General features: G+C 42.0%; 1 protein-coding gene across 1 annotated transcript in view; it reads right to left on the reverse strand.

Annotated features, from left to right (window-relative positions):
- Positions 1 to 2,115: 2,115 nt before the first annotated feature.
- fdx1 (ferredoxin 1) overlaps positions 2,116 to 24,234 on the reverse strand; it is a 59,540-nt gene continuing 37,421 nt past the window's right edge. Inside the window, exons 3-4 of the mRNA XM_067986111.1 lie at positions 7,538 to 7,667; positions 2,116 to 3,586 (exon numbers count right to left, since the gene is read on the reverse strand). Coding sequence (XP_067842212.1) covers positions 3,472 to 3,586; positions 7,538 to 7,667 — 245 coding nt within the window. The 3' untranslated portion in view covers positions 2,116 to 3,471. The remainder of the gene's footprint in view (positions 3,587 to 7,537; positions 7,668 to 24,234) is intronic.

A 24,234-nucleotide genomic window follows, 5' to 3' on the forward strand; every position in this document is an offset into this window, starting at 1 on the left:
TTGAATTGTGATCTAGCCATATCAGAAACTTTACAGATCTTTGTAAATTTAATCCAGCTAAAGAAGACCTCATCATAGGATATGAAAAGAACACCTTTATGCAAGTACCAAAATTGAGGACCCTTCCACTGAGCTCCTTTATAGCCTCTTTGCAAAAATGATCTGTGTATAATCGGGCTTTGCAAGTACAAGCAAATCATTTACTGAAAAAATTTTCAATTCAGAATACACTTGATAATGTACATCTTATTCAACAGTTTAGGAGTTCAGATATTAATAGTTGGCTAGCTGAATAATGATACTGAGAATTTCAGACAACCCACCCATCTATTTTAGCTAAGGAACTCCATAGTTTTATCTAAAGTTATAGGTGTAAAGAGCCAAATCTCATTTTGCACAACAATTGAAACCTGAACTAAATGCGAAAGCACTGAGACATGTTATTCAGATATTCACGCAAACTAATGAAGCCCTTAGCTTCATTTTAAACATAAAGCAACAGTTATTTAACAGCAATAGTCACAAAATAAAACTGAAAAAAAAGGTTTTACTTTTTAAAAAACTAAGAGTTTTCTTTTATTCTAGAATTGCCTTATGTTGCATTAAAGTATTTCACAAATTCTTTGTTGTAGATTCCATTCTGTATGGAAGAATCAATTAATTTCTGAAGATCTCTCTGATTCCATGCTTTACCTCAACTTTGTTTCAGAACTATTTTAAAGCAAAATAGTTTGTGGAAGACCAAGAACTGTATCCAGGCCCTGTTTTGGGTGCAAGCTCTGGCCACCTAAATAAAGGCCTGGTCCTAAATTGAATCAAGTGACCTCGGACAGAAAGTGTTAGGCTTCGCGCCCACCCCCCCACATATTTTCATCTCAATACCACCACCCCCACCCCCATTCATTTTTTAAAAAACGGGGCAGTAGTGAAAAGAAAATTGCCACCTAAATGTCTTCAGCCAGCTGTATAGAACCTTCTTTGGCAACACTTAGAGTAAGAACTAGAACTAAGGGGCATAGTCTTAGGATAAGGGGTGGATGATTTAGGACTGAGATGAGAAGGAATTTCTTCACTCAGAGGGTGGTGAATCTTTCTAATTCTCTACCCCAGAGGGCTGTGGGTGCTCAGTCATTGAGTATATTCAAGACTGAGATCGATAGATTTTTGGGCTCTAAGGGAATCAAGGATAAGGGGATTGGGCGGGAAAGTGGAGTTGAGGTCGAAGATAAGCCATGATCATTAAATGGCGGAGCAGGCTCGAGGGGCCGTTTGGCCTATTCCTGCTCCTATTTCTTATGTTCTTATGTATTGTGCACAGTTCTGGTCTCCATATTATAAAAAGGATGTAGAGGCATTGGAGAGGGTGCAAAAAAGATTCACAAGGATGATACCCTTATCAGGAAAGGCTGAACAGGCTGGGGCTCTTTTCTCTAGAAAAGAGAAGGCTGAGGGGTGACCTGATAGAGGCCTTTATAGGGTAGACGTAGAGAAAATGTTCCCACTTGTGGGGGAGCCCAAAACTAGAGGTCATAAATATAAAATAGTTGCTGGTAAATCCAATAGGGAATTCAGAAGAAACTTCTTTACCCAAAGAGTGGTAAGAATGTGGAACATGCTACCACAAGGAGTACTTAAGGCAAATAGCATACATGCATTCAAGGGGCAACTAGATAAGTAGATGAGGGAGAAAGGAATAGAAGGGTATCCTGATAGGGTTAGATGAAGTAGGGAGGGAGGAGGCTCGGGTGGAGCATAAATGCCAGCATAGACCAGTTGGGCCGAATGGCCTATTTCTGTGCAACTCTATGTGTCTTCAGGTCACCATTTTGGCAATGGGAACTAATATACATAACAGGCTAAATCACTTGCCTTCAGAGAAGAAAAATGGGGACATAACTGTTGGAGCAGTCATTACTTACTATCAATACACAGTTGAAACATACCTACTAAACTCACACATAGGCCAGGGAGAGATGCAGGGGGCAGAAGAAGCAAGATTTCAAAATGCACACTAACTTCCTCACATAACAGTGATTAATAATTATGTGGCTGTAATATTCCCTACAATAGAATGAAAAGCAAGGAATTTGACATAAGACGACAAGAGACAAGGAGTTTGAAAATAAAATCTTATATTACTGCCCTCTCTCATGTGGGAGGAGGCAATGAAAGAAGGAAAAAGATTGCAAGTCTCTCTTTACATACAATTGCTTCAATGTACAGCTATATTAAAACAATAGGTATGTGCATGAATTGCAACAGGTTTCATTGTTTCAAAAGACTTGGCATCATTAACATCAGACAGGCAGGGAAAGTATTGGCGGGGGAATGGTAGGAGAATCTTTTAAGCTTTGAAACTTTGAAAGCTGCAGGCACTTTTAGAGTTGGATATATTTTTGTGTACAAATCAGAGTGCAGCACTTCATGGAAGGTGATCATGCAAAAAAAATGACACTATGAAAATTCAGGTAATGAGTACACCTGTATTCTAAAAGACTGCATTTTCATATAAAAACAACCAACAATACAGTCTAATTTTCACCTCAAGAAAGGCATTTGTTCTATTGGTCTGCAAATCAAGTTTCACTGATGGAGTTAAAATGATACAACATGAATATGATGTCAACTGGTATTTGTAAGGGGGCTACAGACCCTCAAAGCTGAAAATCCTTTTGGCATGTCACGAACACAGCTCCGGTCGAAGTCAATGTATCTCTTTTCTCCCCCCTTGTAACACAGTATAAGAAAATAAACTCAAGATCGTAGTTAAGAGCATTTATGATTTTTCATGCTCCATCATGGTCCTCATAAAATACAATATGAGAAACCATATCAATGCTGCATTAAGGTTCCTAATGAAACAGCTTACCAAAGAAATAATTAGGTAAGATTCTTGCAGTTTAGCAACATTTTCAAAAGTATATCACTAAGAAATTAATCTGTTAACATTATCACTCTAAATATACTCAATGAGATTATCAACTACAAGTCTCTCTAAAACTCTGAATGTAGCTGAAATACAGCATGTATGTTACAGCTAATCTAATTTGATTGCAATTTCAATAACATTAATCATTTCCACCTGGAGTTAGCCGAAATTGGTCAAGATTCCCAAAATTTCCAACAGCATTCCTCGAAATTCCAGCACTTAAAGGGTCAATAACCATACTATACTTATAGGACATTAACAAATCTCTTTTTCAAACTCTAACATTTAAATTGTTTTCTGTAATTATACATTTTGTACACAGTAGTTGCTCAGTTAAGCAGTTATCAATGCACATCTTTGAATGTATAGTTATTCTCCACAAAAAAAAATTATGAGAACCTATTAATATATTCACTATTAAGTAACCCAGTTATTTTGAAGATTTTATTCTGTAAAATAATTATTCTGTAAAACAATCATACTTTGATTATTAAAGAAAACTGATTTTTTTCTTTAGCCATGTGGAATTCAGATTAATTCCTTTAGGAGCACGAGTCAAAATCCTTGGTTTGTCTAGCATCAGCAACATCATTTGGTACTTCTACAGTCATTCCATCCATCCACTTCTTAAGGCAGATCTGGCAACCCAAACGAGATCTGAAAATCAAATCCAATTACATTTTAAGACAACACAGAAAAATCTTTACATATGCATCCACATCAGTACTTGATGCAGTAAAAGACATTTCTGGCTCATAGCAAAGTGTTATTTTGAAAAATACTCCAAGCAGCTAATTCTTCAAGTACTGTACTGTCATAAAAATTCTAATGATATATCCAACGTCTGCCTGGCTTCATTAGAAAAATACTTCAATATTCCAGTAAACATTTAAAAATCCACATTTAATCTGTAAAATGTTACCAATCGTGTCTTAAAATATACACTGTATTAAGTGTTTGGACAAAGTAGCTTTGATGTTCTGAATACCCACTAAATTTTCCTTTAAAGTTATTAGGCTTTCCAAATACAGATCAGTCCCAACCAGCCATAATAAATGTCGGCACAACATACGCTGACTGGACAACAGGAGTAATAAAACTACCAATGAATTATGATCAAGTTGAGATGTTTCATATGTCACATTCCGTTTATGACTAAAGTAGTTCAACTAAAAAAAAAGTAATTTTCCAACAGTTAAACTGCACTGAAGTCATATCTACATACAGTGAACGATCATTTTTATTTCTACTGGTATTTCACCACGTGGGTTGAGAAAACAGAATTTGCCACAGCTTACCATAGATAAGAGTGGCCATTCACGAGACAACCATAATTCACTTGAGTTAAACAGTCAATCTCACATGCAGACACCTGCCATATGTGTTAGCCCAAACAGATCCTTCATATAATCAGAGATATTTTTAGTTGGAGGAATAAGTCTTTTCTCTTTTTTAAAAAAATATAGTATTCGGAACTATATAAAAAAAATAATGGCATTAAAGAATGACAAATCCCCAGGACCAGATGATTTCCATCCCAGGGTTTTAAAGGAAATAGGTGAGAACATTGCAGATACCTTAAATATGATCTTGCAAAGTTCTCACGATTCAGGAACCGTTCCTTTAGATTGGAAAGTTGCATATGTCACTCCTCTATTTAAGAAAGGCGAGAGAGTGAAACCAGGGAATTATAGACCAGTTAGCTTAACATCTGTTGTCGGGATATTACTAGAGTCTATAATTAAGGATAGAGTGACTGAACACCTTGAACATTTTCAGCTGATCAAAGAGAGCCAGCATGAATTTGTAAAGGGTAGGTCATGCCTGACGAACCTGATTGAATTTTTAGAAGAGGTCACTAAAGTAGGAGACAGTGGAATGTCTATGGATATTGTTTATATGGACTTCCAGGAGGCATTTGATAGAGTCTCTCATAAGAGACTGTTAGCTAAAGTTGAAGCTCATGGAATTGAGGGCAAATTATTGACCTGGTTAGGAAATTGGCTGAGCAGGAGACAGAGAGTAGGGATAATGGGCAGGAACTCAAATTGGCAGGATGTGACTAGTGGTGTCCCACAGGGATCTGTGTTGGGGCCTCAACTATACATTGTATTTACCAACGACAACGGGATAGAGAGACACATATCTAAGTTTGCCGATGACACAAAGTTAGGCAACATTGTAAGCAGTGTAGATGGAAGCGTAAAATTACAGAGAGATATTAATAGATTAAATGAAGGGGAAAAACAGTGGCAAATGGATTTCAATGTAGGCAAGTGTGAGGTCATCCAATTTGGACCTAAAAGGGATAGATCGAAGTACCTTCTAAATGGTGAAATGCTCAAAATAGTGGAAGTCCAGAGACTAAGGGGTCCATGTACATAGATCATTAAAATGTCATGAACAGGTACAGAAAATAATCAAAAAGGCTAACGGAATGCTGTCCTATATATCTAAAGGACTAGAATATATGGGGGTAGAAGCTCACCTGGACTATTGTGTTCAGTTCTGGGCACTGCACCATAGGAAGGATATACTGGCCTTGGAAGGAGTGCAGCATAGATTTACTAGAATGACACCTGGACTCCAAGGGTTAAATTACACTCTGAGATTACACAAACTAGGGTTGTATTCCCTGGAATTCAGAAGATTAAGGGGCGATTTGGTTGAAGCTTTCAAGATATTATGGGGAACTGATAGTTTCTCTCTCTCTCTCTACCCTATTTCCGCTGGTTAGGGAGTCTCTGACTAGGGGACATAGCCTAAAAATTAGAACCAGGACTTTCAGGAGGGAAGTTAGGAGACACTTCTACACGCAAAGGATGGTACAAGTTTGGAACTCTCTTCCGCAAACAGCAGTTGATCCTAGCTTAATTGTTAATTTTAAATCTGAGATTGCTAGATTTTTGTTAACCAAAGGAATTAAGGGATATGGGGCTAAGGTGGGTATATGGAGTTAGGTCACAGATCAGCCATGATCTCATTGAATGGCAGAACAGGCTTGAGGGGCTAAATGGCCTATTCCTGTTCCTATGTTCCCCTACCACTGGACTCAATATCCATCCCCTCCACCAATGGCGCATTGTGGCTGCAGTATGTTCAATTTACAGGATGTACTGCAGCAACTCACCATGGTTTCTTCGCTAGCACCTCCCTCCCCTGCAACCTCTATGAAGAACAGCAATGTTGTGGGAACACCATCACCTCCAAATTCCCCTTGAAATTGCACACCATCCTGACTTGAACATACATCACCGTTACTTCATCACCACTGGGTCAGAATCCTGGAATTCCCTACCTATCACCATTATGGGAGCACCATCACCATAAGGACGGCAGTGGTTAACGGAGGAGGCCTACCCCAATCTTCTCAGGGAAATTAAGAAGGGCCAATAAATGCAGCCCTGCCTGCGTCTCCCACGTCCCAAGAACAGATTTTTAAAAATCAAATGCCAACAGTGAAAACAGTTCCATACCTTCTCCACACAACCAAAAATTAAGAAATGAAGCTGTCTGAAGTAAGAGATTGAGAGTTTCCTGGATACCTGAACCCAGTTCACAGAGTGCATAGTCCAAGCAACACTTTCTCTCAGCATTGGGTGCTTTAATACCTCTGAAGGTCACTCCTGATGTGCCAGAAGTGATGCAACAATTTGTAAAAGCAATTTTATACCGACATAGAACTTGTGTTTTGTAAAGGAACCAGAAATAAACTCAGCTTTTGAATGTCTTGGAGTTATATTAATACTTAGAAATCTACCAAAAAACTCCACATGCAGTATTAAATTGTGCGGTGTAAGTCTTCATATTACTCCAGATGTTGAACCTGGGCCTTCTTTCTCTAAATCACTGTAGACCAATTCTAGTTTGGGTAGCAAAATAAGTGTCCTTTTCAACCCTGAGCTGCGCTATAAACTCCACATCCTATCACCAAGACTGTTTGCTTCCATTTCTGAAACACCACTCACCTCTGCCATTGAAACACTCATACATGCTTTTGTTACCTCCAGTCTCAACTACTCCATTGCTCTTTTTGCTGGCCTCCCATCTTCCACCCTCCATAAACTCCAAATTGACCAAAACTCTGCTACATGTATCCTATCCGGCACTAAGTCACACTCGCCCATAACCCCATCCTCCTGACCTACACTTGCTCCATGCCCCAATGAATTAAATTTAAAATTTACGTCCTCGTCTATAAATCCCTCAGTGTACCATACCCCACCCAATCACTACGATCTTCTCCGGTCCTATATTCCCTCTTGAACATTGCATTCCTTTGACTTGGACTTTCTGTGCATATCCTCCCAGCTGCCTCAGTCCTACTCTCTGGAACTCCCTCCGGAAACCTTTGCCTCTCTATCCCCACCTTTAAAGAATTTTTTCAAGACCGATCCCTTACAACAAACCTCTAGTCACTCTTCTTAATCTTTTTCCTCCTGGCTCGACATCTATTCTCCTTATGCCGATTTGCAAAGCACCTTGGGACTTAACTTTACCTTAAAGGCAGTATATAAATGCAAATTGTTGCTGTTGTATATATAGAGTTAAATGTATTAATACCGTATAGGGGTTTGTATTAAATGTGAAATAAATAGAATATCTTACTTCTCAGTGAGACCATAGGCTAGATCCAACATATCCATTTCTTCATCAGTGACACAATCCAGCTTCTTGTAGATATGCTCTTCAAAGATTAGATGACAGGTGGAGCATGCCAAGGTTCCTTCACAAGCACCTATGAGTAACACAGATACATGGTCAACTGTATTTGCTAGCATTTACAATTACAGCACTGCAACTATTTTTGGAAGACTACTACTAGCTTGGTGGCTAAACCACAGACAGAAACTGAACTTCTGAAGTACAGATTTAAAAAATATACCATAATACATTCATTTTCAGCAGGATATGAAAAGTGACCAGTAATATGACTAGGCTTTCACTAAAGGGTAATTGGATGATTCTATATCTATAGAGACAAGCAGTACAGTTGTACATCATGGCCTGTATTTCCTGATGCCGTATTCCGTTTCAGAAGTTCAGCAAATGTGCACTTTGCGCCCGCCTATTGACCCTGCCATTGAAACCAGCACATTTCCCAGATCAGCCTATTTACATGATTAAGCAGCATGCTCCCATTGGAGACCCAGCAATAACTGGACACAAATGCCTATGGGGGTGGAAACTCAGATGCTGCTACAGGATATAAAAGCCTGTGTCTGCTTATAGGGAAGTGGCAGCAGAAAGAGCACAGATGATGTGAAAACTGACAGCAGTCAGAAGACTTGCAAGAAAACAGATTAAACTTCCCCGATGCCGAGATGGAGGTCCTTTTAGAAGCTATGAGCGTAAATTGGGCAGGATTTTTTGGCACACAGGGAAAAAGACCATCGTGGGCCAGCGAATGCACAGTGGTGGAAAATTGCTGAAGCAGTTAGTGCCACCTCCACAGCCCCCAGTTCAGCGACTTAGTGCCTGAAAAAATTTAATGATGTTTGGAGGAAGAAAAGTAGGAGCAATAGGGCAATAACTGGAAGGTCAGATTGTATCATAAGCAGACTGTGGCCACCTGCTGACATTCTCCCACCCACATTTACAGGTAGAGGCACAACTATGTGCTAATGATATAATACATAGAAAGTCTCAATATCAAAAGAGATCACAAATTCATCCATTCCACCCTCCTGCAGTTGTAACCAATGTACTTCTCTGAGATACTTGCCCAATTTGATCTTGAAGAAATCCAAGCTTTATGCCCCTTATAACCTCCTTTGGCTGTGCAGAATTGGCTACACAAGCTCTGAGCCAGCTGACAACCAGATGCAGAATTGTGCCATCTACTTCAAGTACATTCACCGTAGGGCTGGCATCATCAGTGGCACTTATGGGTCAGATGCACCATCAGGTCCTCTTCCTTCATTTCATTCTAAGCACACTGAATGCTGTCCATTTAAGGGGTGGGGTGGGGGGGATTTCCTAGAATAGCAAGCACAGCCATCCTCCTCACTACCATCGTATTCTAAACCACCTCCATTTCATATCCATCAAACAGAGGGTTAGAGTGTTGCACTGTTCCATCGCTTGGCTACAAACTTGTTTTATTTTGTCATTGTGCCAGCCACTGGGTGTTGTCAGCCTTTGCAAAGCCTGAAATGTTTACTAAAAATATTAGCAGCTTTTGTAAAGGTGAATAATTTTGTATCTCCATATATGGCCATTAACTATTATGCGCTTGCATCCCTTTAAATTTACCCATCACCCCATTAACACAGTTTAAACACGCCTCCTCTAGTGAGTTACTAACATTAGGCCCAATATGGTGGGTAATAATAACGTACCTCTTGAATGATGCTCAGAAACACAACTGGAAAATCTACTGCTCCGTAAGGCAGTCAAGAGTTCAGGAGAAAGCAACAAGGGCGAATCTGAGACGTGGTTATGATTAGAGGTTCACAGAATTGAACTTGTTTTCATTGTTCACATTGAAAGACGGCATGACTGAAATCTTCAAAATGTAGAGTGGAATGGATAACGTAGGTGGAAGCAGGTTTTTTTTTAAACTGTGCAAGTTTTTAAAGTTATAAAAGGCTGAGGCAGGAGAAATTATAATGGGGAATAAGGAAATGGCAGAGACATTGAACAAGTATTTTGTATCTGTCTTCACAGTAGAAGACACAAAAAGCATACCAGAAATAGTGAGGAACCAAGGGGGTGATTTTAAACCCCAAGAACCGGTGGGTTGGGGGGCGGGTGGGAGTTGAAAATAGTTGTTTTTTGGGTTGCGACCGCAACCTGACTTTATTTCCGGGTTTAACGTCAGCACGTAAAAGTACAGGCTTCCCACTGGGAATGCAAAGTCCGAAAATTTTGCGGTTGCGACCCAAAAAAAAACTATTTTCAACTCCCATCCCGCTCAACCCACCGGTGCTTGGGGTTTAAAATCACCTCCCAAGGGTCTAACGAGAGTGAGGAACTTAAAGTAATTAATATTAGTAAAGAAAAAGTTCTGGAGAAATTAAGGGGAGACTAAAAGCCAACAAATCCCCTGGACCTAATGGGCTACAATCTAGGGTTCTAAAAGAGGTGGCTGCAGAGATAGTGGTTGTATTGGTTGTAATCTTCCAAAATTCTCTAGATTCTAGAATAGTCCCAGCGAATTGGAAGGTAGCAAATGTAACTCCACTATTTAAGAAAGGAGGGAGAGAAACAACAGGGAACTACAGACAAGTTAGCCTGAAATCAGTCATCAGGAAAATGCTGGAATCCATTATTAAGGAAGTGGTAACAGGGCACTTAGAAAATCATAATATGATTAGGCAGGGTCAACATGGTTTTATGAAAGGGAAATCGTATTTGACAAATCGGTTAGTGTTTTTTGAGGGTATAACTAGCAGGGTAGATAAGAGGGAACCAGCGGATGTAGTATATTTGGATTTTCAAAAGGCATTCGATAAGGAGGCACATGAAAGGTTGTTACTCAAGATTAGGGCTCATGGGATTGGGGGTAATATATTAGCATGGATAGAGGATTGGTTAACATACAGAAAGCAGGGAGTAAGAATAAAAAGGGTCATTTTCAGGTCAGCAAACTGTAACTAGTGGGGTGCCGCAAGGATCAGTGCTTGGGCCTCAGCTATTTACAATCTATTTTAATGACTTAGATGAAGGGAGCAAGTGTAATGTATCCAAGTTTGCTGACGATACAAAGCTAGGTTGGACAGTAAGCTGTGAGGAGGACACAAAGAATCGGCAAAGGGATATAGACAGGTTAAGTGAGTGGGCAAGAAGGTGGCAGATGGAGTATAATGTGGGGAAATGTGAGGTTATGCACTTTGGTAGGAAGAATGGAAAAACAGAATTTTTTTAAATGGTGAGAAACTATTAAATGTTGGTGTTCAGAGGGATTTGGGTGTCCTTGTCCACGAAACACAGAAAGTCAACATGCAGGTACAGCAAGCAATTAGGAAGGCAAATGGTACATTGGCCTGTATTGCAAGCGGGTTGGAGTGCAAGAGTAAGGAAGTCTTACTACAATTGTACAGGGCTTTGGTGAGACCACACCTCGAGTACTGTGTACAATTTTGGTCTCTTTACCTAAGGAAGGATATGCTTGCCTTAGAGGGGGTGCAACGAAGGTTCACTAGATTGATTCCTGGGATGAGAGGGTTGTCCTGTGAGGAGAGATTGACAAAAATGGGCCTATATTCTCTGGAGTTTAGAAGAACGAGAGGTGATCTCATTGAAACGTATAAAATTCTTAGAGGGCTCGACAGGGTAGATAATGAGAGGCTGTTTCCCCTGGTTGGAGAGTCTAGAACTATGGGGCGTAGTCTCAGGATAAAGGGGTGGGCGATTTAAGACTGAGATGAGGAGGAATTTCTTCACTCAGAGGGTGGTGAATCTTTGGAATTCTCCACCCCTGAGGGCTGTGGATGCTGAGTTGTTGAATACATTCAAGGCTGAGATAGACAGATTTCTGGACTCTAGGGGAATCAAGGGGTATGGGGATCGGGCAGGAAAGTGGAGTTGAGGTCGAAGATCAGCCATGATCTTAATAAATGGTGGAGCAGGCTCGAGGGGCCATATGACCTACTCCTGCTCCTATTTCTTATGATATGAAGATTTCACATCGGTGAGCACGACACAAATTTAAATATGTGATTTAAACTCTACATTGGCAATTCTATACAATTGCAATGAGCATATTTTTACAGGCCTGGTTTCTAGCAAAAAGCTTGTGTTTGAATTTACTGGGGAAAATAGCCAGTTCTATAGCAACTGATGATATGAGCACAGAATTACAGGAAGCATACATAAAGTTAACAAATCTCAGGCAATACCTTAAATTAAAGGATTTTTATTCCATCATCCCCTCAGAGTTCTGGATATGTGCAATAGGCAATCAGTACGTAATTCTGTCAATTAGAATCTTCAAAACCTGTCAATATATCCCCCTTTCTCTGAGTAGAGTCAATGCTTTATAAATGAACATTCTTACCCATTTACTTGCTCATTAATTTCAAATGCCTACGAACTCTATGCCACCTTTTTGGAATTTGATCTCGAGATTCTATAGTTCATATGGAGTGGTTGGTATTAATGGATTAGATATGAGCTATTGAAATGCCTATCTGACAAAGGTAAGGTTACCTGGTAAACTGCCTGTATTTAAGGCTATAATTTGTTTCCAGATTGGATTTCTGCAATGGGTAAAAAAGCCATCTTGACCCCTGTTCATATTTCAAATTTACCCCATTTGAGGGGAGGGGCTCATACCATTAAAGTACATACCCTTTTGGTGCAGTCATGCAGGTTTCAGTATTGCAGTTTTAAAAAATGCACTTGAAAAGCTTTAAACATAACCCCTACATTAGTTCAGTAGCCCAAAGTACTTCTTAAGAAGTACCATCTGCCAAGTATTTGATGTACAAGAATGTGTTGCATTATGTTTGGTATTATCAAATCTTAAAAATACAATCTACAAAAGAACCTTATTTATATAGGTTGCAATCAAATATTTCTCTACAAGGTTGCTTATTTTGAGACTGGATAACATAATTCTCTTACAAATATTAAGCAAGCAAACAACAAACAAAACAAACAAATAATTACACAAAATTATACGAACAATACAATGCGTGTATAACCTCCCTGTACATTTCATTCTGCTTTACCCTTGAGAACTTATACTGAGTTCCTATTGAACCCAGTCCTCAATAGGATACTACATGCAATTCCAATCACCTTTGTGCAACATGAATAAAATTCAAACAGAAAATAAAATTGAAATTCCTACAGTATCATTTCAGTTGGCTACTGACTTTAGAACATTCAACAGTAACTTAAAGGTTTTGCTCTGAAACCGTGAAACAAATCACAGTGGTATATCTTTAGATAAGAGAAATGTCTGAAAAATTGACTAAAATACTACAATGAGGGCTTTTTCAAAATGGCTGCCTGCACTGTCCAGGTCAACAGAGCTGCATTGGTTGTTCCTACAAGTAAATTGCTTCTTTCTGAGATAAAAACAGAAGTATTTTTGACTGGCTTTACCTATGTAGCTGTCTCTTTGACTCCGTGACAAGACATAAAGACAAGAGTTTTCCAATTCTTTGATCATTAGCCCACAAATTTCTATGCATTAAATACATGGGAGGAAAATTGCATGGGTGGAGAATTGTAGTTTTGTGAGCACAGAAGTGGTAAACCCCCACCAAGGAGCTTAAAAACCCAGCTAGTCAGGATTGTGTCTGACTCAATACAATTGTGAAGATTTATCAACTGTGGGAGGAGCCAAACTGCGTTCAAACAAAGACACTGTGATTTGCTCAGTTATGTGTATGAATGGTAGCTGATATTCAAATCCAGAAAGTGGGTATTGAATGAGCTGAAACTGTTTAACAAGCTAAGTTGTACCAAGTCGGCTGGAACCTTTAGAAAGATAGGTTGAGCCAGTTTGGTTCCAATGTTGGAAAGACTACATGAAAAGAATACTGCGTATATACATGTTAATGACAAAATAATACCGTAACATGTAGATTATGACCATTTATTGCTTTTCTTTCAATAAATTAATTTGCTTAATATCTACTGTAAATATATATGTATAATATTACTATTTTATACTCATTTATTAGCTTGCTATTCAATAAATTTATTTGATAGCTAAAGTCTGAAACTAGATCTGATATGGAGGCTCAGGATAGATCGTGTAACTAAAGCAATTTACAGAACGGCTTTCTGCGAAGTTGTGGTGGGAGATCAGGAGAACCCCTGCAGAGATTCAGAGCCAGCACTTTTTCTCAAAGTGTGCTGTACCTGTGTGTTAGTTTTAAATTGTGTATCTTTTTAATGTAATAATTTTGTTTAAACAATCAATTATTAATTCATTTTTTGATTATGCCCCTGTCAAGGACTTTGAGATGTTTTCCTATATTAAAAGGCACCACATAAATACAAGTTGTTCTTGTTCATTATAGAAACATAGAAAATAGGAGCAGGAGGCAGCCATTCGGCCCCTCGAGCCTGCGCTGCCTTCAATATGATCATGGCCGATCCTCTATCTCATTATCCTGGGCTTGCTACCAAAAACTTAACCACAAATCAGGGCCAGTAAAAATAACGAGATCGTAAGCAGCTAAGACTCATTTATGAGAGTAATCTAAAACACAGAAGCCGAAGTACTTAGAGCAAGAACAAAAGAAAAGACTTAGAAACGTAACATCTTCCTACATTGGAGTTGGTTGCTTCATACAGCATAAACATCCTTAAAAAAATTATTTCCAAAGAGGTGGGAAAGAATTTTAAATATGTGGATAACTCACTTCAAGTAACTTAACTTGATTAGAAGAGTTGGACTATTCAGCTTAAGAGGAGAATGAGTAGCGATCTTAAGATACTGGGGGGGGGGGGGGGAAATTCGGTAAGGCCTATTATTGGGCGTAGGTAGCGCAAAATCGCTATTACCCCGCGCCCGATGGCCCCTACACAAGCAACATGTGAATTTCAAGCTGCCTGCTAATCATGATAGCTCCGTGCAGCCAGCACTACCCGCCCTGGTGAGAGTCTGCACGGAGAATGTGGAAGACGGAAACGGGGCGTGCTCAGCTCACGTCATCGGCAGCCTGCACCTCTTAAAGGTGCAGGTGCACATTTTAAATGGAACATGCACAGTCCACTGGGAGGAGGGAAAGATGGCCGGGAGCATGGAGGACCAGTGTGAGAGCGGGCCCCACACTTCTCCGATGATGCACTGGAGGCCCTGGTGGAGGGAATGGACGAGAGGAGGGCCAACATGTACCCGCAGGGTGGCAGGAGACCCTCCAGACTCCAGCTCTGCAGGCACTGAGAGGCTGCAGCCCAGGAAGTGAACGCAAGGAGCACTGCACCACGCACATGCAGTTCCGAAAGAAGTTCAATGATTTGTCACGAGCGGTCAAGGTGAGTGAATGCAAGTGTCAAGTGGCACATCCTACTAACTGCACCACTGCTCCACACATCACACCCCCCGTCACCCACCCACTAACAAACATTGCCCATCCATACGCAATGCTGCACTTGACATGCTGCAACTCACCCGCACATAGTAGCACAATTGCAGGCCACACAACCACCACTGGCAGGTCACACACACTGGCAGCTATTCGACCATGACAGGCACATCACCTACACACCTTGCAGGATACTCAATGACACACTGCCCTCTATCTTGCAGGAGAAGGTGGTGCATAACCGCCGGCAAAAGGAGAGACCTGAGGGAGGACGGGAACGCTTACATGTCCTCATCCCCCTGGAGGAGACTGTGCGGGCCGACGCTGCAGCCACGACAACATGCCCGTTGGAGGTCCCGATGAAGGGGGTCTCTGCATATCTAATGCTCCTACGTGTTTCCAACATCTCCCTCCTCCCATAATCTTTTCTGGCTCACGTGCTGCAGATGCCGTCGGCACGCACGTCTTACTTGCTCCTCTCCTCGTTCTCCAACTCAACCTGTTTCCCTTTGTCATTGCAGATACCAAAAAACACACGGTGGCACTGTCCGAGGAGGAGGAGGAGGGGGACACTGAAGCCACACCATCACTTGATCTGACACTCGCATCCAACTAGCTCAGAGACTAACACTGCGCGTCCTTTAGAGGCTAGTTTAGTGGAGGGATCGGCACGTGGTGAGAAACGGGGCACAAGTGCGCAGGTGCCGGGACGGGATGGGGGTGTGGAGAACAGATACCGCAGTTGCCAGCTCGCTAGAGGACGAGGTTGCTCACTAGTTCTGCTGCAGAGGAGTCAGATGAGGACTTCGATGGGCCAGGCTACAGAAGATGGCTGATGGGCGTACACCACCAAATGCTTGGGTCACTGGAAGCCTGAAAGAAAGCCTGCGCACAAAGACAAGGGGCATGGAGGGGTCCAGCTCCAACTTGGCACAGTGCTTTGCACAGAGTTTGGAGCCCATCCTTTCCAACATGGAATGGGTGGTCACCTCCATCAGCATACCTGTGGAACCCACCATGACACAGCGTCTGATGGCCGATGTCGCAGCTTCCATTGTAGCATAAACCAATGTGATCACAGGTCTGCAAGCTACGGTTGCTGCTCAGATTGCTACAATGGAAGCTCAGACTGCTACTAGTGTGGCTCTGGGGGCCACTGTAGAACGGGGCTTCCAGGGAGTCACAGCACTCCAGCAATCCGTTCTCCAGCTGATCATCAGGATTGCTGAGACGCCACCGCGGAAGAGTGGCAGTGGCGCTATGGCAGTCAGACCTGCTGTCCTCTCTCAGGACGGCAGCATTCCTGCTCCCACCCCTGCCACTCCGCCAGTGCCCTTGTTGTTGCCTATCAGCCAGCCAGGCCAGACTGCTGCAGCCCAGGCCGAGATGGTGCAGTCTGAAGCCAGGCCCTCCCGGCCCAGAGCTGCTCGAGGTCGTCCTCCAAGGCCATCTGCACGCTTCTCCATTGAAGGCCAGCAGCCTTCCACCACCCCTGCTCTAGGCATGAAGATGCACCTCGTAGGAGCACCAGGATAGGTAAAGGCACAAGAACAACAGGCACTATGGGAATGCACAAGTGTGAATAGTCCTGTTCTGTTTCCATAATTTTATTTGTTCAGTGATAAATGTGACTTTGAATTTGCATTTGGTGATGGTTTTTCTTTGGTTTCCCCCTCAGCTCATTGCACAATGTGCAATCAGATGAAGGGCAATTTGATGGTCTTGTGGGAGTGGACAGGTGGGGAGAGTAGGACTGTTGGTGAGTTCGGGGATGTAGTTGACATTATTGATAGCAGGCACAAATCAGGCAAGTACGCAGAGCTCTTGCAGACAAGGCATGTGATCCCTGTTGCACCCTTGCGTCTTCCTCCACTTCCTTCTCTCCTCAGCCTCTTCCTCCACCTCCACCGGCTCAGGGTCTTCTCCGATCATTGGTAGCAAAGGCTGGACCCTCATGACGGCGAGGTTGTGCAGCATGCAGCATACCACCATGAATCTGCCCATCCACTCAGCGGAATACTGCAGGGCTCCTCCAGACCGGTCCAGGCAGTGGAAGCTTTGTTTCAGGAAGCCTATGGTACGCTCCACGACGTTGCTTATGGCAGCATGGCTCTCATTGCAGGCATGCTCTGCACGTGACCGGAGTCATGAGCCACAGCGTAAGGGGAGGGCCTTTATCACCCAGTAGTCAGCCTTTGACTTGCCGAGCCAGCTGAAAGATAGCTGGCATGTTGGACTGCTGCATGATGAAGGCGTCGTAACTGCTCCCAGGGTAGCGGGCATCGACCTCCATGATACGATGCGTGTGGTCGCACACATTCTGCACATTCAGGGAGTGGAAGCCCTTTTGCTTGACGTAGACAGCCGAGTTGATATGCGGGGCACGCATGGCAATGTGCGTGCAGTTAATGGCACCCTGCACCATGGGGAAGCCAGCAATGCGAGCGAACCCCCGTGCTCATTTGTACTGCTTGTCTCTGTCAAGAAGGAGGGTGACGAACCTATTTCTCATCTCATACAGTGTGTCTGTGACCTCCCTTATGCAGCAGTATACTGCGAGATGTTGCACATGTCGCCAGCAGAGGCCTGAAATGATCCTGAGCTGTAAAAATTCAGTACCACAGTTACCTTCACAGCCACAGGCAATGCTGTCCTTGCCCTGCTCTGAGGCTACAGTTGTGGTCGCACCAGTTGACAGGTCTCCATCATGGCCTCCTTGGTGAACCTCAGCCGTCGGATGCAATGCTCTTCGCTCATGTTGAGGTAAGAGAATTGGTCCCAGAAGGCCCTCATTGGACATGGCCTCCTGCTCAGTGCCCTGTGCGTCCTCATCCTCCCTCTCCTCGCAGCTTGACCTGCTGTGCATGGCCTCTCTGCATGCTCTCAGTTGTGCTCAATGCCCAGCGGGAGCCCTAGCAGACCACCCATGGTTGCCAGGAATGTTGTTCAACCACAGTTGTAACTTTCCGAACCGTAAGGCGGTAGCCGCCAAACCACTCTCAAATGTACTCTAGCAACTCTCAGTAACTATAGAGAGCTTCAAGAAACACTTCCTATTCCACCAGCAGCCAGGAGCAATAATCCAGAAACTAAGCTGTAAATCCTGCATGGTCCCTTTAAATAGCGCTGGTGCGGGGTCCTCCAGGCACTCAAAGACATGTTCAGGTGTGCGTGGTTAAGACTGTGCATTGAGTTGAGCGTTAGACACCATTTTGGACCTTATCACTTTAATTCAGTGTTGCACACTGATTGTACTACCTATATATTAAACATGCTGCCGGTGTTCGATATTTGCGCATGCGCAACTACCTATGCCAAGGTGGCATCCGGCGCATGTCACGCTGGAAACGTGCGTGTGCAGATAAGACACCATCTTGGCAGTTCGGGAGGCCGCGTAGCACCAATACAACAGGCGCTACACAGCCCAGTTTCTAGCCCCGAGTGAATTAGAAATTTATAGAGTGCCATGTTAATTTAAACCACGACTTCAGCACAAGGCAACAGCAAATTCTGGACTGATTTCAGGAAGCACTTCTTTATACAAAGTTTGATGATACCTGGAATGGTCCTTATGGGCCATAAATATAAAATAGTCACGAGTAAATCTAGTAAGAAATTCAGAAGAAACTTCTTTACTCAGAGCGGTGAGAATGTGGAACTCACTACCACATGAAGTAGTTGAGGCGAATAGCATAGATGCATTTAAGGGAAGCTAGATAAGTATATGAGGGATAAAGGAATGGAAGGATATGTTGATAGGGCGAGATGAAGTAAATAGAATACGAGGAGGCTCGGGTGGAGCATAAACACCAGCATAGACCAGTTAGGCCGAATGGCCTGTTTCTGTGCTGTAAATTCTATGTAATGTTTTTCCAGAATTTTTCCCAACTATCACAAAATAAACCGACCAAATGCCTGAAACTTTTGAGCAGCCATCTTGATTTTCCATAAAGCCCATACAACATGGCTAAAAATAACATAATATATTAAAAAAATACAAAAAAAAAATCAAACCCACAAAATCAGCCACTGTATGTTACAAATGCCTCCAACATATTTTCCCTTCACAGGTTTGGCCCTCTCCTTGGGGGCCTAGGGCTCATATTCTGTTTCAATGCATAGCTGGCTTTACCTGAACGACGAGACCAATGCAGTACGAGTCACTTTGGTGGACTAAAACTCCAAGAATACAGTTCACTAATAGATAATGTGGCTCTTACAAACAAGTACAGTCCCCACCATTTAAATTGTCTTATGTTTAAAACGGGCAGTTGCTTATATCGGCCAAAAATCAAAAACCATTAACAATTTGCACTGTAAATTTCAAAGTTGCCGGTTATAGCATCCTAAATGCTACATTTACATCCTGCAGAAACAGCTGTGTTTACTCACAGTTTGCACCTCGTTAAAGGTGCACTGAATGCAAGAACTAAGATAAGTAAACAGCATCTCGAAGATCCAATGATCTTGTGTACTTAAACCCCTGTAAGTGGTGTGGGGTTACAGTTTGTACTAAGGACTGACTCCAGTAGCAAACATGATTAATATCTTCAATATAGATCTACAGTATATAGAAGAGTACTGTCATAGTACTACCCCGTTATACTGATCATCAGATATAGCGGGCAAATCGCATTCGCATGAACACGCCCGCTATATACAGTGGGGACTGTAATAGGTTAAAATAGTGTATCCCTTTGCTACGACCAGATATGATGTGGAGATGCCGGTGATGGACTGGGGTTAACAATTGTAAACAATTTTACAACACCAAGTTATAGTCCAACGATTTTATTTTTAATTTTAACAATTTGCACTGTAAATTTCAAAGTTGCCGGTTGTAGCATCCTAAATGCTACATTTACATCGTGCAGAAACAGCTGTGTTTACTCACAGTTTGCACCTCGTTAAAGGTGCACTGAATGCAAGAACTAAGATAAGTAAACAGCATCTCTAAGATCCAATGATCTTGTGTACTTAAACCCCAATAAGTCCAACGATTTTAATTAAAAATAAAATCGTTGGACTATAACTTGGTGTTGTAAAATTGTTTACAATTACGACCAGATAGGTATCCAAGGTGGTGGGGAAGATTTCTTTAAAGGGTTTCCCCAGCAGGAACTTGTATTATTTCAATACATATATAGTAATATATAGAAGTTATAACACAGAAAAAGGACATTTGGCCCAACTGGTCTGTGCCAGTGTTTACCCTAATCACATTTACCTGTCCTGTTCCCATATTTCTTCATCCCCTTATCCAATCTAATCTTGAATGTTGACACAGTTTCTGCCTCAACCACTAACCATGGGAGTAAATTCCACAGCTTTGAACTCGCTGTGTAAAAGAAGTCCTCCTGCTCTCTGTTCTATATCTTTTGCATTTTTGTATCTACGGGCCCTCATTCTAGATTCAACTACTGGAAGCAGTTGCTTCTACTTATCCAGTCCTGTTCTTTTGTAATTTTAAACACTTCTATCATATTGTCCCTCAATCTGTGTTGTTCTAATAAAAAAGATCTAATTTTTCAAGTCTTTCTTTGTATTTTCTCATACCAGGCAGCATCCTAGTGAATCTGTGTTGTACTCTTACTAAAGCAACAGAAATAGTGTTAAAAGTTTACCCTCCAGCTCTGAATATAACTAGCATGATTAAACTATCATGGAAACTTTAAACAAAATTTCAGTCACTAAATCCATGTAGAACAGATGAGGCTTTGAAGCTCCAAATTTGTTACATTAACCAAGACCACCAACAGAAAATATACATTATCAGTGAGCTGGACAGCAACCTAATTGTTGGCACTGTGTTATTACAGCAGCACCTAGTGGAAAACATTGAGACCATCAACAGTAAAATAAAACCCAACAAGCTGAGAAAATATATATAGCTGGGCTCTAACTAAGGCTGCCCACTCCAGCCCTGAAAGTCCTTTGTAAAATCAGACTATTCAGCAGTACACACTAAGGGGCACATTTTCCTGGACTCCAAGGAATTTTACGGCCACCTTCCCAAACTTAATCTAGCAGTTTAAATTTCTCTCACCTCTGCTGGTTTTCTAACAATTTAGCTATAATTAAAGGTGGGATTTGGTATTCAAGCAGTTATATCTTAGTCACTATCTTAAATTATTGTGTTAACTGAATTGGCGTTGGATTTTTAAAAATTTGCTGAACTACTCCATTTGATGGTCTAGCTGAGAATAGACAAATTATGCTCCACAAAAGATGCTAAGTGGTCAGCCATTCAACAAGGTACTTTTTTCATCTCTCCACTCTGCTTCTAAAGGCACCATTTTGTCCTAAAAACAGTTTCACAAGTGCTGGCTGCCTTGTGGCATCTTGTCCAAATGGTATCTCGCTCAAGTTGTTACTGTTCATGTGTAAGCAAATTTTGTTTGATAACGCTCCTGTGAAGTGCCTTGGGATGTTTTACCACATTAAAGGCGCTATATAAATGCAGGTTGTTGTTGTTGTAGACAATAAGGGTTGGCAGGCTGTTCAACTGTGGAGAAGCATCAGAAGCAATCTTCACCCAATGTCTACAGGCATGCAAGATGTCTAATCCAACCAGGAAAATATTACGGACATCTATGCTTTCAAAAGGTTTTCATTTGTAAAAGCATATATTTTGCACTTTATGGGATATGTTAACAGTGTATAGTTGAACACAACTATAACAAGGACAAACATCTCTCAAATTTGCCCCCTGTGGTTGCTTGCAAGCCAACAAGCAAATCAAATGCATGCTCCAACAGCCTTGGTTCAACAAGGGATGATGCGCTCTGTGGTGGAACATCTGCACAACAAACAGTATTCCATTATCTGGGAAAGTTTTGGAGGCCAAAGAAGCAAGTCATAAAGCTTCACCACTGGTGACACTGTATCAATACAGAATGATGAAGTGCAGCTGTAGCAGCTGTCTTGAGCACAAACAGCTCATATAATACTGCTGCAGTCAATGTTGTAGAGATGGGCTTTGGTATAGAGCCCATCTCTTGTCCCGTTGCCTGCATAACTTCTGCATCCTGCCAAAAAGGGTTATTATAATCTATGTCTTATCAGATACAGGCTTTGACAGTGGAAACTATTCCTTTTTGGGATCCATGACAAAAGGAAGCAATTTCCTGAGGCAGGGAGAATTCCAAAACAAACTTATGCATGAGGCGTTATGACTGTTTTAACTTGAAACCAGATGAAGTAAGGAACACCAAAACATGTAGTTTTCTGAGTAGCTTTTGTAGCAAACATGGGCCAATGTTCCAGGTCAAAATGTTCTCAGGCACCCTGTGCTAACAGGCACAAAGTGCTGATAGGTCAATGGTTCGCAAGCCTCATGGAGTTACAATGTTGATTTTCCATTGCTTCCTTGGTGGTAGGAAAAGTAGTGTCCCTAGCTGCGGCCAGAAGTATGTAAATGTACTAATAAAGTAAAACAAAGGGTTTAAGTAGCATTCTATATCTTATGGGAACCAACCTTTATCTGTACATAAAATAAAGTCAGCAATGCTTTCAAAAAATTCTGATAAATTCTAATCATAGAGGGCAGATGAGGATAACGCGTTTGATGTAGTCTGCCTGGATTTTAGCAATGATGTGGAGATGCCGGTGATGGACTGGGGTGGACAAATGTAAGGAATCTTACAACACCAGGTTATAGTCCAACAGTTTTATTTGAAAATCACAAGCTTTCGGAGCTTACCTCCTTCGTCAGGTGAGTGAGTGAGAGGTTCTAAAATCGCATAGCATATATTAGGCTGGGAGACAATCATATCACAGCAATCAAAGGTGTCGTTGGTGTTCAGACAGTTTAGCCACGGAAAACATTACATCCCAGTATACTGAATACACAATGGGTCAGATTACACAGACAGAGAGAGAAAGAGACCCGAAAGGCAGAGAGAGCGAGAGAGAGAGAATGTCCAGTTGTATTAAAAACAGACAACTTTTTTTTCCCGCTGGTGGGGTTACGTGTAGCGTGACATGAACCCAAGATCCCGGTTGAGGCTGTCCTCATGGGTGCGGAACTTGGCTATCAGATTCTGCTCATCGATTTTGCGTTGTCATGTGTCTCGAAGGCCGCCTTGGAGAACGTTTACCCGAAGATCGCCTTCGAGACACACGACAACGCAAAATCGTCGAGCAGAAACTGATAGCCAAGTTCCGCACCCATGAGGACGGCCTCAACCGGGATCTTGGGTTCATGTCACGCTACACGTAACCCCACCCGCGGGGAAAAAAAAAGTTGTCTGTTTTTAATACAACTGGACATTCTCTCTCTCTCTCTCTCTCTCTCTCTGCCTTTCAGGTCTCTTTCTCTCTCTCTCTGTGTAATCTGACCCATTGTGTATTCAGTATACTGGGATGTAATGTTTTCCGTGGCTAACCTGTCTGAACACCAACGACACCTTTGATTGCTGTGATATGATTGTCTCCCAGCCTAATATATGCTATGCGATTTTAGAACCTCTCACTCACTCACCTGACGAAGGAGGTAAGCTCCGAAAGCTTGTGATTTTCAAATAAAACTGTTGGACTATAACCTGGTGTTGTACGATTCCTTGGATTTTAGCAAGGCTTTTGACAAGGTGTCATATGGCAGACTGGTCAAAAAAGTAAATGCCAATGGGATTCAAGGGAAAGTGGCAAGTTGGATCCAAGTTGGCTCAGTGGCAGGAAGCAAAGGGTAATAGTCGACGGGTGTTTTTATGACCGGAAGGCTGTTTCCAGTGGGGTTCCACAGGGCTCAGTACTAGGTCCCTTGCTTTTTGTGGTATATATTAATGATTTGGACTTGAATGTAGGGGCACGATCAAGAAGTTTGCAGATGATCCAAAAATTGGCTGCGTGGTTGATAGTGAGGAGGAAAACTGTAGACTGCAGGAAGATATCAATGGACTGGTCAGGTGGGCAGAAAAGTAACAAATGGAATTCAATCCTTAAGTGTGAGGTGATGCATTTGGGGAGGGCAAACAAGGCAAGGGAGGATACCGAGAGGTGTAGAGAAACAGAGGGAGCTTGGAGTGCATGTCCACAGATCCTTGAAGGTAGATAAGGTGGCTGAGAAGGCATATGGGATTCGTCCCTTTATTAGTTGAGGCATAGAATATAAAAGAGCAGGGAGGTTATGCTAGGACGGTATAAAACACTAGTTAGACCACAGCTTGAGTACTGCGTACAGTTCTGGTCACATTACTGGAAAGATGAGATTGCACTAGAGAGGGTGCAGAGGATATTTATGAGAATATTGCCAGGGCCGGAGAATTTTAGCTATGAGAAAAGATTGGATAGGTTGGGGTTGTTTTCTTTGCA

This window comes from Heptranchias perlo, chromosome 6 (assembly GCF_035084215.1).
Source record: "Heptranchias perlo isolate sHepPer1 chromosome 6, sHepPer1.hap1, whole genome shotgun sequence".
Lineage (NCBI taxonomy): Eukaryota > Metazoa > Chordata > Chondrichthyes > Hexanchiformes > Hexanchidae > Heptranchias > Heptranchias perlo.